This window comes from Pecten maximus, chromosome 6, assembly GCF_902652985.1.
Source record: "Pecten maximus chromosome 6, xPecMax1.1, whole genome shotgun sequence".
Lineage (NCBI taxonomy): Eukaryota > Metazoa > Mollusca > Bivalvia > Pectinida > Pectinidae > Pecten > Pecten maximus.
In genome coordinates, this window is record NC_047020.1 from 38,359,805 (window position 1) to 38,374,074 (window position 14,270).

Consider the following 14,270-nt stretch of genomic DNA (forward strand, 5'->3'; position numbering starts at 1 on the left):
TACTTTGATGTTGACCCAATGTCTGGGTCAGTAAGTCCATCATATCCTAAACACGGACTGGACGGGAATGGTGTCAGAATCTAAAATACTTTAACACTGGCATGAAACCCACTTTTGTGATTCTGTTCCAATTTTACACCAGTTAATATCGTTCTATATATAATATTAGAGAAGTAAGGACCAAACATTCAACACCAATGATAGGAAAATTCCATTGGTATATTTTCTATGAATAGACAGATGGCTTTTTTTTAAATTCCATAAAAATCATTCCGCCACCCAAAGAAACGAAACTAGCCCCCAGACACTTCGATACAACTAACACCACAAATACGAGCTAAACAACTGACTACAGATATCACGGTGATTCAATCATTTATATATCTAAAATTAAATCATCCACCGAAAAAGAATGCATTATAGCATTTTCATGTAATACGCGTCTGATAGAACATTTTTTCTATGTTGACATCTTTTTACCAACGGCATCACGTTATAGACTAAATAATTGTAACCTTACATGCAAATGTAATCATTAAGTTAAGAATTACTTTATAGGTGATCTTACCTTAATCAAAATTTACCTTATAAGACTGTAAACGGTTACGACAGACGTATTAAAAATTAAAAAAAAATATTTCGTCTGATTTTTTTTTTTTTTTTTTTTTTGATATTCGCACTTTTTTTTATCAAGATGCCAGCAATCATTTTAGTAATAGAATGTAGGTACGGCGAGATTACACATTGAGTTTCATCGCCGAAAAGCAATCTTCGTAAAATATCCAAATCATTAGGATAGGCTAAACAAATAGGTGTGCATTTTCGGTAATGAAAAAGAAATCAGATTTATATATCACTGTGTTTGATGCTACGTCATACTTCCTGTCAATCATGTTGTTATCAACTAATCACTTGACCTTTCCTAATACGTGATAAAGTTTATGCTTATGTTAGTTCGCTATAATGTCCTTTATCCCTCAATGGTGTCCAAATTTTTTAATCCAGTTCTGTCTTCTTCTGATTCGCAGATAACTCATTAGGTGTTCCGTGACCATTCTTTGCAAAAACGTGAAAACATACCATGCCACCGTCAGTTTCAATGATTATATTTAATTCATAAATAACTTATTCTTAAATATGGCGGGAATCAAAATACTAAGCAATGCTGTGATATCATATATTCGTCATGGACATTTAAATGTTTAACTTGATACTGTAGAATCAAATCCAGAGATTTCTACATTTAAAGCATACGTATTGCTTCTATTTCAGCATTAGTTGTGGTTTCATCTTATATTCTTAAAATAAAACAGAAACGTAAAATAAATGTCAAAGAAAATCTTTATCAATCCTGAATGAAGGCAAACAACATATGTCTAAAGCAATAACAAAGGCAATTTTTTTTAAAGATGGTATGATTATTTTCCAACAGTTATGACTGATTTCCATGTTTACTATGCTAAATAAGCAAGAAAACCAATCATCACACTCATTGAAACATTCTGCTGCTCCCTTATAGATACCGTATTACTATAGGATTCTGTTAAATACTTGCAGCTCCCTACCGACTCGGCTAAGGAAAATCTTGCAGCTCCTTACCGACTCGGCTAAGGGAACATTCACTTCAGCTCATTCGGTGTTGTGTTAGTCTGGTATACTTGAGTCTCCAGGTTGGATAATAAGCGTTTGCAAATTTTTAAAAACACTTCGTCCGTTGAAAAAATTAAATGATAACAGTAAAACAAAAAAAGGGGGGGGGGGGGGGGGGGGGAGCATGTTACAGGCCCACGCATACTGTGCGTAGGAGTAGTCACCAATTACACATGTACTAACAGAAGATCCTGGCAGTTCATTGGAGTATAACCATCCAGCATACACTAAGTGCATGTACTTTAAAATGTTATGACGTTGTATTATGCTGTCATATTCAATATAAATGTCATGACCTATATATAAGCTCATGACCTAGAATATATATGGCTAGCACCTTCAATATGTTATGATTAGGTTATGAACCCACAAACATACTGTAGAAGAGATGGGAGGAAAGCATTCCAATTAGTTCTAATATACATGCAACCACATTATATCAATGATAACAAAAACAAAAAACAAAAAACAAAATTAATATCAATTATAAAAATCTCAGTTAATGAAATGGGATAGTTCAAAACTCATTTTAATATCAATTGTAAAATATGTTTCATTATTTTTTTATAGTTTTGGCTCATCAGTATTTTTTTTAAGAATTTTATTTCCTTTACGTTTTTCTTATAAGATTTAATTTTAAGTTAATTGTGGATACAAAGTTTCACAATAGGAAATAAAAATTTTGAAATTACAAGTTATTTTGTCTACATCATTAAATAATGCTTTCTTTTTGACTACGTGTTAATTTAGTTTGACTTAGTTTCACCATAACTGAACACCATATTTTTCATTTGATTGTTGTCAAAATCACTTCATATAGGCAGCACCAATAATCCAAAACTCAATCTGTAAACAACAATAAATCTACATGCGTGTATATGAGTACAAGATATATACAGAAACAAAATAACAACAAAACATGATATGATAATGAAAAAACAACTGAGATTAAACCTGACTAGCACCATTATTTCCGGAATAACGGATTATCCGGATTGGTAAACAGGACCTCTTCGGAGTAAGGAAAACATTATTTTTATCCGGATTTGAACTTACATTTAGATAGTACTATGTTATCCTATCTAACACAAATTTAAAGCTTGCCTTCGAATTGGGATCTCGGACCGAAAATGTTGAAATGTTAATTCGAAAATTTTCAAAAGGTTTTCGATTTGGTCATCTTATTTAAATCACGTCCTTGATCCCGTAAAACTAGTAATTGTTAAACCGAGTGCAATTTCGGCGGGAATATTGGTGATATACTCGTTAATACACCGACTGACTCACCCCACGTACACACATACATTTAAAGCTCATGTTACAACACACAGACGTCCGTGTGTGACCCATTCAGTAACTTGTTTACTCATCTGTGTCCTACAGGACACAGGTGAATAAACAAGTTACTGAATGGGTACTAATGCAGTAATGATATGAATGAAATATGATAGTCTTAAACATGACAAACATTGTTGCTGTTTTTTACGGGTTTTTTTCATTATTATTATTGGTTTTTTTTTAGAATATGTATTTAATCCGACCTTTAACATCCTGCTCATAACTCCCTTAATAGGGAACAACCAGCCAATTGAAAAAAATATATTTTTGAAACAGCCCATGTGTATAGAAAGTTGAGCCAAGGATAAAATGTCTGGCAGCCACTGGTATATAGATATGTAGCCTGATAGGTAACTATCAATAAGAAATGTTGATATAAATTTCCTAAGTCCGATTGATTTTTTCCCCAAAAGTTCAGGCAATAATAATTAACAGGTAAACATTTAAGATTTTTGAGAAATTTTACTGCGAAATTCACCCATTTTCAAAATGGCTACCCTGGAGAAAATTTGAGCTGAAGGACCCAACTTTTTTTTTGATTAGGTGTTATATCAGACCCTTAACTTTTGTTATAAACAATAATTGTCATATTGAATTCAAGAATTTGAATGAAATACTCCGAAACGTTAACACTAAAGTATATGGGAAAACAATTGGTTGGTTGGTCCCTAATATGTTTTCACTTTAGTTTCACTTTTATAAACCAGGACATGTATGCCTAACTGTCTATGTTCATGTATATGCCTACATGTCAATTCTGTTATCACAATGACAATGGATGGGGGGGGGGGGGGGGGGGGGGGGGGCATGTGACAGGCCCACGTATACTCTGCGGTGGAGTAGTCACCAACTACACATGTACTATCAAAATATCCTGGCAGTTCATTGGAGTAAAACTATCCAGCATACACTAAGTGCATGTACTTTAAAAGGTTATGACGTTGTATTATGCTGTCATATTCAATATAAATGTCATGAACTATATATAAGCTCATGAAAAATGTGTCTAACCTAGAATATATACATGTATGGCTAGCACCTTCAATATGTTTATGATGAGGTTATGAACCCACAAACATACTGTAGAAGAGATGGGAGGAAAGCATTCCAATTAGTTCTAATATACATGCAACCACATTATAACAACAATAACAAAAACAAAAAACAAAAAACAAAAATTAATATCAATTATAAAAATCTCAGTTAATGAAATGGGATATTTCAAAACTCATTTTAATATCAATTGTAAAATATGTTTCATTATTTTTATAATTTTGACTCATCAGTATTTTTTAAGAATTTTGTTGCCTTTACGTTTTTCTTATTAAATTTAATTTTACGTTAATTGTGAATGCAAAGTTTCACAATTGGAAATAAAATTGAACACCATTTCTTTTGTCTACATCATTACATAATGCTTTCTTTTTGACTATGTGTTTATTTTGTTGACTTAGTTTCACCATAACTGAACCTATATTTTTCATTTGATTTTTATCAAAATCACTTCATATAGGTAGCACCAATAAACCAAAACTCAATCTGTAAACAACAATAAATCTACATGCCTGTATATAAGTACAAGATATAGACAGAAACAAAATAACAACAAAACAAAATATGATAATGAAAAAACAACTGAGATTAAACCTGACTAGCACCATTATATCCGGAATAACGGATTATCCGGATTGGTAAACAGGACCTCTTCGGAGTAAGGAAAACATTATTTTTATCCGGATTTGAACTTACATTTAGATAGTACTATGTTATCCTATCTAACACAAAGCTTGCCTTCGAATTGGGATCTCGGACCGAAAATGTTGAAATGTTAATTCGAAAAATTTCAAAAGGTTTTCGATTTGGTCATCTTATTTAAATCACGTCCTTGATCCCGTAAAACTAGTAATTGTTAAACCGAGTGCAATTTCGGCGGGAATATTGGTGATATAATCGTCAATACACCGACTGACTCACCCCACGTACACACATACATTTAAAGCTCATGTTACAACACACAGACGTCCGTGTGTGACCCATTCAGTAACTTGTTTACTCACCTGTGTCCTGTAAATATACACTAATGAGGTAATAATATGAATGAGATATGATAGTCTTAAACATGACAAGCACTGTTGTTGTTTTTTTTTAATCATTATTATTAATGGGTTTTTTAATATGTACTTAATCGTACCTTTAACTTCATCCTACTCACAACTCCCTTAATATGTTTTCATTTCAGTTTCATTTTTATAAACCAGGACATGTATGCCTGTTCACGTATATGCCTACATGTCAATTCTGTTATCACAAAATAAGGTAGTCCGATATGGATGTCTTACAAGCCCCTTTATAAGTATGTTAAGACTATACGTGTTAACAATTCTAGTCCTAGTGTAGTACTAAGAATAGTTGTATTTTCTATTACATAGGACAATCTTTTGGATTAAGAGGTAGTTTTATGTTATCCCTGAATAACAATGATAGTATTGTCTCTGAAATAAATAAGATACTATAACTGACTGTCTAGTGTCAAGTTATGTCTTGTTTTTCTCTGTGAAGATAAAGTAGTATACATTGTACTTATCTAGAGTAGTGATATTATTATTTACAATATAGATTTCATTGGGGAGTCCCAATTGATTCATGCTGGCCTACTTTGATGTTGATCCAATATCTGGGTCAATATGTCTACAATGTCCCACACATGGACTGAATGTGAAATATGTAAGAATTAACATATCAAAGAGTAACATTCACACTACTACCAAGTAATATATCAATATATTACATATATTTAAATTTGTAATCCTATTCTAATTTCAAATTTCTAATTTTCTCATGTGAATCATTCTATTTATGATAGGAGAGGTAGGAACCATACCACATATCCCATACATTCAAGCACTTATGATGGGAAGTTTCCGTTAGTACATTTTTCTATAATTAGACAATCTGTAATAAGTATGTAATGATTCATTGCATCGAGCCCAGGAACTACGACACATCTTACCTCATGGCGTTAAAATTAAACCATGGTCGCAAAATATAAAGATTTTTTAGAAATTAATGACTATTTGATGGTATATATTTTGCTTTTCGTCATCAGTACTTATTGTCGTTTCGTTAACAAATGGCATCATTTTATAATAAGATTCTTTGTGATTTTAAATGTAATAATTTAAGATGTTTTCGGTTACTTCAGTTACTTCAGATGAACTACAAATAATAACGGTAGACATTGTTTCATTGAAACAATCATTCGTCTAAGGTGTTTTCACACTTTTAAAACAAAATGCTATCAAAGAGATGACTGTGTATCCTCAGCCATTGCGAGGAAGGATTAAAATCAAAATGATAATCAAATTACATCGCATAAAAAATGAATCCTTTGTTAAATGTCCTTATCCTTAGGATAAGCTCCTTTGCTTATTTCCAAGTTGTACTAGTTTGACAATATGGTTGTAGTGATGCAAACAATTAAACCCACGTGTCTCAACGTTCCAGATAAACGGAGTGTCACGTTTACAAATGTACATGTAATTGTCAGTATTTTGAGGACTTGGCTATTGATTAAAATCGAGTCATTCAGCTTTCAAGCCGATGTTCTCACAAAACAATTAAGCTGGGATTATGTTGTAGATTAACTGTTAACTGCATTGTGTGAAGAGTTTCGGAAGTGATTTTTAAATGAATGATTATGAACTGATTTAGTACCGAGATACTACTTTTAAATCCATTAAGAAATAATTTAGCCCTGGTAATACAGGAAATATAGTCAAATGGATTTAGATGAGAAAACATCTTTACCTTTAAGATTTTTCTTGTTTTTAGTTATCTCTGCCACCTGATATTGAAACCAATTCAGCGTTGCCTACATTATAATATTGGTTTACAACTGAAGGTTTTTCCTTCAATTTCTTCAGCTTGCTCTCTAGTTTATATATTCTTCTGTCCATCATTTCTATACATTCTTCCTGTCTAGTGATTGTCTTTGTCTGGTTTACCAATGTCTCTGTCATATCCCATTGTCTTCGCATCAGAAAATGGTTCCTCTTCTCCTTCCGGAGGAGTCTCTGCGTGACAGTCTTATTAGTCACTTTCAACTGGTTGTAATTTGTGACGTCATATTCATTTTCTTTGTTGTTGCATCCTCCGGAAAACGCAGAACATCCCTCCTGATCTGAATCCAACAGGGATAAAGTTGGTACTGCTGAAGGAATACTTTCGAGCTCCAACATTGATACCCTAACTTCCTGCGCGATGACGTCATTTCTTGTCAGGAGACAAATAGTGTCTTGTATTCCACAGACATATCCAAGATCTGGCCAGTTTATTTCCAGTGTTTGTCCTTTTGCTGTACCGTTGTCACCAAAATCAGACATAATATCAATGAGCTGAAGATCACCATGCACAGGCGATTTTGAAGCATCATTTTCTGTATCGAGAATTTCATTAAATGGCGTCAAACCAGACTCAACAAGGTCTCCTTCGATTTCTTCATCGACAAATCCCGGATTATCCAGTCCAATTTTGTAATCTATGACACTTACTATTAGCTGTTCTTTTTCACAAGTGCTATGTTTTTTCTTATGGTGTTTCGGGCGTGTAGGTTGCAGCAGCCATCGTTTAATCTTGACCATTCGAGATATTTTCTGGCACTCGTCGGAAGATCTCATCCATTTTGGTTTGAAGACTGAAGGGGCTTCCTTTCTATGGTCTTCCAACGATTTCGATTTTGGTCGGACATGCTCTTCATCTCCGTCGTTAAATTCAATTCGTCGAATTTCATTCTTAGAAATTCGCTTCCATGGAAGGGAATGTACTCGTTTCTGCATCTCAAACCTAAAAGCCAAAATAAGAATGCTTGTTTTAAAGGTTTATTCACATTGACGCTGGATTATTTTCTCTACAACAAATAAAACAATATACTATATATATTACAAAGAAATAATTCATAAAAATTGACGTCTTCATGTAATAAGTCCATCAAAAGTAATCAATATGTGTTTGCGTGGTTCTATTTATAACTAGGGCGGCCATTTGTAATTTTCCTTTCCTTGTTCAGAATATACAATGATTCCCATATATTGTTTGAACATTCGGCAAATTATCAAAATAAACTTTAAATGTAGGCATAACAAACAAAAGCGACAAAATATAACAACTCACCTGTAAATGTCTGGGGTGTCCTGATAGTGTGAACCGGGCTATCATTTGATATCCATGTTAACACCAACAATCTGTCACATTGAAACAACAGTCGACGCTGTCTGATTCAACAGCTTATGTCCAGAATTCCCACCTTCATAGATAGTATTCATTGATATCTAGGAGAGATGGTCGGTGAATTTACATTGTTGTACTTATCTAGTACGTACTACCTGGGATAGGTTAATTTTTCTTTGCATACACGTCCGGTCCTCTTACCAGTCGCAGTGGTTACCCAGATGGTGATTCTAAATATAGCTATCATTTACATTAGGATATCAGATGTAATGATTTACATATGAAAACAAACAAGCTCACATGAAAGTCTTGCTCGCCTGAATGTTTTCCTTTGCCTATTATATACCTGTTACTATTTTAACATGGGATTATAATCCCAGTATGTGATATTTAAGCAGTATTATATACATGTACTAACTCTTTCACCCTTACAGTACACGACTGTCGTTTGAAATAAACTGAACGTTACTTATATCTAAGTATTTGATATATGTTTATAGATGAATACAATGGAAGATAAATTAATATTCAATCTAGTATTTATTTCAAAACTAATATTGAAACTACTAATGTTGAAATATACAACTAGAGTTGTGAAATTATCAATTTATTATCAATTATCGACAAGGATGATAGAAATGTGCAAACAGGAATATGACATTAATTCGGTGTTTCAACAAAAGTGTATTTATGTTGTATATATCGTCACACCACCATACAATACAATAACAAAGCAACTGTTAAACCGACTTCATTATGAAATATAACATACAATCACTCCAATGACAAAATATTTTTATTAGAAAATTTTACATATTTTTATTATGGAAATCTACTACCAGTTGCGTTTTTTGAGAAATTAAACAGCAACAAAATATTCATAGTAAAAAATTATTAACAAAAATAAAAGGCCTTTGTTACTAACTTAAGAAAACTTTCTACTGGCAACATAACAACAGCACTTTAACCATTAAGATAATTTCCTTTCTATATAACACCTTCTGACAGGAAACACGTACCGCCAGAACAACAATATATAATATTGATTATATGAAGCGAATAATCGCCGCTAATTATAATGCCATAGCAAAACCTGGTGATGTATGCTATTGAACGTCAATGGACTTGAAACTTTAAAATCTATCATTTATCTATTGAAAGGTTCTCGAGCGTGATAGGAAAGCGTGAATCAAAATCTTGTATGGGAACTTCTACTGACCTAAATTATATATACACAAGAATCGTTTTCCGCCTGACCAGTATATATCGTACGATAAGTCTATTAATGTCGATGACGGGTACATTTTGTCCACACCCACCCACACACACACACACATACATATACATGTATACATAGTAGGCGTTTTGTCGATATCTATATGAATTCAATCAAAAGGTTTGACAATAGTAACATGATTTGCTGTACATATCTGCCAGTATATCACAGTTTGAGTACAGTTCGATAGGTATAGTCATGTTGATAACGGGTACATTATGTATACGTCTATATAGACATGTGTGCTTCCGGTTTGGAATTTTCATTCTAAAAATAGGACATATTCAACCACTTATCGACAGGTGTTTCTATATAAAGGCATGGTTTGTTTTAAATCCAACTCATAAGAGAATTATCTCTCTCCTGTTCTCTTTGGACGTCGGTATTTATCAAGCATGATAAACATATTTCATTCTTTTTTTAATAAATCTTAATATATCCGAAAAATATTTTGCTATTTTGTTTATAAAGCTATATTCATTTTATTATTTACAAATAAATGTATTAAATCATCTTAAGATTTTGCATTATTAGAAATTGCTACTGGTCATTTTACTAACTTCATTTCTGATGAAATTATATCTTAATTTTTGTTAGCGATGTCCTCGCTATGATACTCGGCATACCTCAGACAATGGTAATGTTAAAAATCAGTTTAATTTTTATGGGAATAAAATGCATCCAGAGGACATATCCTGTATGTTCCTTTGTGGAAGTGAACCTGACTTGGGCGTACTTATTTCAAAAACTACGTTAGATTTTTTATTTTCTTGAGGCGGTAATTATCAAGTAATGAATGACAAAATATTTTCCATATTAGAATTCAGCAATTGTAATAAGGTGTGTCCAGTATGGCATAAAGAGTGACATCAATATAGCAGATATTTATCAGATATTGCATAGACTATTTTAAGTTAGGAATTGGGAAAACAATAAAATAGCATTGCATCAATTGCAAAAATGAAAACATATATATATAAAGTTCTGAAATAACTAATACTGTGGCATCATCTTTTGATGATGACCGTATGTTGATTTTCACAAAATCAGTCATCAATACTATGACGTCATATTTCGACAGAAAAGCCGTCTGCTGATGTATCCGGAATCAGTCATGAACGCTGTGACGTTGCATTTTGATAACATAACCGTATGCAGATCTTAACAAAATCAGTCGCCATTAGGTCGACATCATGTTTCGATAGAGCAACGCCTGTTGATCTTATCGTTATCATGCATTGGTTCTGTGACGTCATATTTTGACAGAGCAACCGGTTGATGGCCTTGCAAGATCAGAAGAAGCCAGTAAAAAACCGATATCATCGATAGAATCAATCATTTGTGTGAAAATATCGAACAATTAAATGATACAAAATGTATGTTCGAATCTCTGCAAAATCAAAACCATGGAGGATATTATGGATAACATGGAAACTACCAAAAATTTAAAGACAACCTTAGATACCAAGTATGCATTAACAATGCACAGTTAAAATTAAATCAAATATTCAGAAGTCTTAATATCAAGTTTTACATCAACAACGTTCTCTTTTTGAACATTTTCTTAGGGTCGTTTAGATTATTAGTTTTTGTTTATTTTTCTGTTAAAAATGAACATAACATTGTTCCACGGGAGGTATTTCTGCTTTAATTACCTGTGTTCTTAAAAAATGTGTCTGGTAAATTCCTTTCCTTATTACACTTTCGTCTGGTGAGCAAAAGATCTTTCGCACTCAAGTTTTCCAAAATCAATGAGTAAGGTATGCAATTTATAAATAATATTGTCAAGGCCATAAAATCTCCCAGTGTTCCTTTCAGCACTCTTCAGACGTGCATCCATATTGGCCAGCAACTTCAATATTTCATGCTGACAGCAGGAGACGTCACTGATGACATCAGAAGGTCCCCAAACCACACAGTTCCTGGAGCCAGATAAGCTTTGCTGGGACGAAAACATGGACACTCTAGGAGCACAATAGTCATCCTGGATAAAAGAATCATCTGCATTCTCAGAGGAGTCGTCTTCCAATGGTGCAAGCAATTGCTCTAATCTCTCACGCAAATACTTCATATCATTTTCCTGTTGCGATCTGTCTTTACTCGACGTATTTTCCATGTCCACAACTTTTCCAAGATATTTTTCCCCGTCCTCTGTTTGAAAAAAACACAGCATTCACTTATTCATGTTTAAATCGAGATCAGGTTTGAAAACTGTCTTGGCGGAGGGATAAAAAATAAACTTAGAAATAGAGAAACTATGCATAGCACAACCTACCTTGACCTCCTCGCTGTTTTTGCATAGTCCGTCTAGGATCATACGTACTGGTTCAAGAATCTCCTTTGGGTCGCAGACACTGAATCCTACCTGTACATTCTGGCACCTAGACATCTTCACATACCGTGCGTTTTGTGCAAATTCTGTCAATGTATCCGTCATTTCTGATATCACCTTTTGTTGCTTTTCAATTGTTTTCATCATTTCCATTTCCATTGCTGACTTTTCATTTTCCACTTGAAGCAATTGTCTTTCAAGTTGCTTGATGCATTCACACTCGCAAGTACGTTCACACGAGGTGATAGCTCTATCTTCAACCGGATTTTCTGTGATAGAGTCATGGTCTTTTGTTGTGTTTTTGTTTTTTTCTTTTACCACTATCTTTCGTAAAGTGTTGCGTGAAGTTCAAAGAATTCTCACCTTGTGGTGTGGGTAGATTATAAGAATTCTTAATTCGTTTTCGCGTAAAAAGGCCTTTAATGTGCTGCTTGATTGACTTTTTTTCTTTTTTCCCCTCATTTCTTGGAGATTCCATGTCACTAACCTTGCTCTTGTGTTTCAATAAACGTCTTTTCTTTGTCTTCAGTTTAATCTGAGAGCTGAATGCATCCTTTGACTTTTCGTCGTCATCATCTCTCATTTCATCTATCATTTCATGCATATGTGCAACAGATCTTGTCTTAAATAGACGATTGTTTTGTAGCTCTCCGTTTTGTGTAATATCCCGGAGGTCCGGCATGGATAGTTGGTTGGTAGCCATGTTGTTTTACTGTTGTGTTATGATGGTAGCTGAAATGAAACAGAATAAAATCTGAATTTCTACAATCTGAATTACTACGATAACCGTAATTCTAAATTACTACCACAAACGTCATTCTGAATTACTAATATCAACGTCATTCTTAATTACCATGAAATACATCAACCTGAATTACTACTATATACGTCATTCTGAATAACTGTTATATACGTACATCATTCTGAACTACTACTATAAGCCACAAACTGAATTACTATTAAATACGTCATTCTGAATTACCACTGTAAGCCACAAACTGAATCACTACTAAATATGTCATTCTGAATTACTACTATAAACACAAACTGAATTTCTACGGTAGACGTCACTGTGAAATACCAACTTAAACAGCATTCTTACTACGTCATTATACTAATTATCTCCCTTTATGTGTTGTCGGCGTAGCTTTCACAAACCAGTTACTTTGAAAATGAGAATGACAAAGAGGAAGGCTTCTTGTTTGCATTGTAATGCAACTAATATTTTTAGTTAAATGGATTTCAAGGATTTTTTTAAAGAAAAAAGGCACTTCAATGTAATAAATGCTGGTCGGTAGTCCCGCTATAATCTAATCCTTTGGTCAAATTATCTTATCATTAATTTATCTGCATGGGAATATGGGAAATTAATAAACATCATTGGCTAATTAATTCATTGGCCTCATACCTTTATGACGTCCGATCGATGAATATATTTCAAACCTTCCTGGTCTATGGCGAGTATGTTAACAACCCGAGCACCCGTATATAAGATTTATCTCCTCCAATTGGTCGACATGCGAAGCACCTGACATTTTCTTGTTTCCTAAATTCAGTTTCAGTATCAAATGAAATATAAAACCGTTATATTAAACTACCGCTGTAGAAAATCACTTAATATACGTCAAAAGTCCTAAACACCGAGACTATCATTTTAAACTCTCAAGGGAATGCAAAACAAAGTGCTTTACACTGCAATACCTGTGCGCGCATACAACTGGACATTTGCCAAATCTGACAGCACCGTATTGTGGACATAGCTCTTGTCATATATCGTGTCCTACCGTCAAGGTTGTGATCACTAACCAAAGATCGATTCAAAAAGTATGTATGTGCCAAGTGCATTTGGTAGATAATTGTGTGTGCATAATCATGTAATCGTACAAAGGCCTTTGGTTTACAATCTAAAACAAACATCTAGTATCATAATCCTGATAATGAAAGTTTTCATGGGTTAACTATCACCCGATTACATAAATGTGGGCCTACTCAGTTATGCAGACAACCAAGGGACCGGTATCATCAATTGTCTTTAATTTTAGGTATGTAATTCCTTCACTAAAAATTTTCCATGTAGGTGGGCAGATATGTCATGTCGTGCAATCCGACGTCCGCCCGTCAACAATTGACTTCTTCGTCTTAACGACTGATCAGAATTTAACCAAATTTGATAGGAAGCATCCTAGGTTGCTGGGATTCAAATTTAGATGAATGATGGTGCTTGCCTTCCAGGTGCCTGAGAGGCGGGGCCAAAAGGAGACCATTTGGCAATATCGATAATAGCGACTCCTTCTCTGGAACTAAGTAATAAACATTGTATGACATTGATATTTATGTACTAACATCCTTAGATGGCTTGGATAGGATTCAAATTGATACAAATAATGGGTCTGACCTCTCAGGGGCCTGAGGGGCGGGGCCAAAAGTGGTCCATTTGGCAATATTGAT

At 33.8% G+C, this 14,270-nt stretch overlaps 1 protein-coding gene across 1 annotated transcript; it reads right to left on the reverse strand.

Moving 5' to 3' along the window:
• Positions 1-3,789: 3,789 nt before the first annotated feature.
• LOC117329718 lies at positions 3,790-8,442 on the reverse strand. Its single transcript, XM_033887808.1, has 2 exons — positions 8,158-8,442; positions 3,790-7,830 (listed from the first exon to the last, which is right to left on the reverse strand). The coding sequence occupies exon 2, from the start codon at positions 7,821-7,823 to the stop codon at positions 6,816-6,818; it is 1,008 nt and encodes a 335-aa protein (XP_033743699.1). The 5' UTR covers positions 7,824-7,830; positions 8,158-8,442; the 3' UTR covers positions 3,790-6,815.
• Between the last annotated feature and the right edge of the window lie 5,828 nt (positions 8,443-14,270).

Bases quoted from the DNA above. Each gene is read 5' to 3' on its own strand.
- LOC117329718 (XM_033887808.1), bottom strand. From the start codon at position 7,823: ATGCAGAAACGAGTACATTCCCTTCCATGGAAGCGAATTTCTAAGAAT.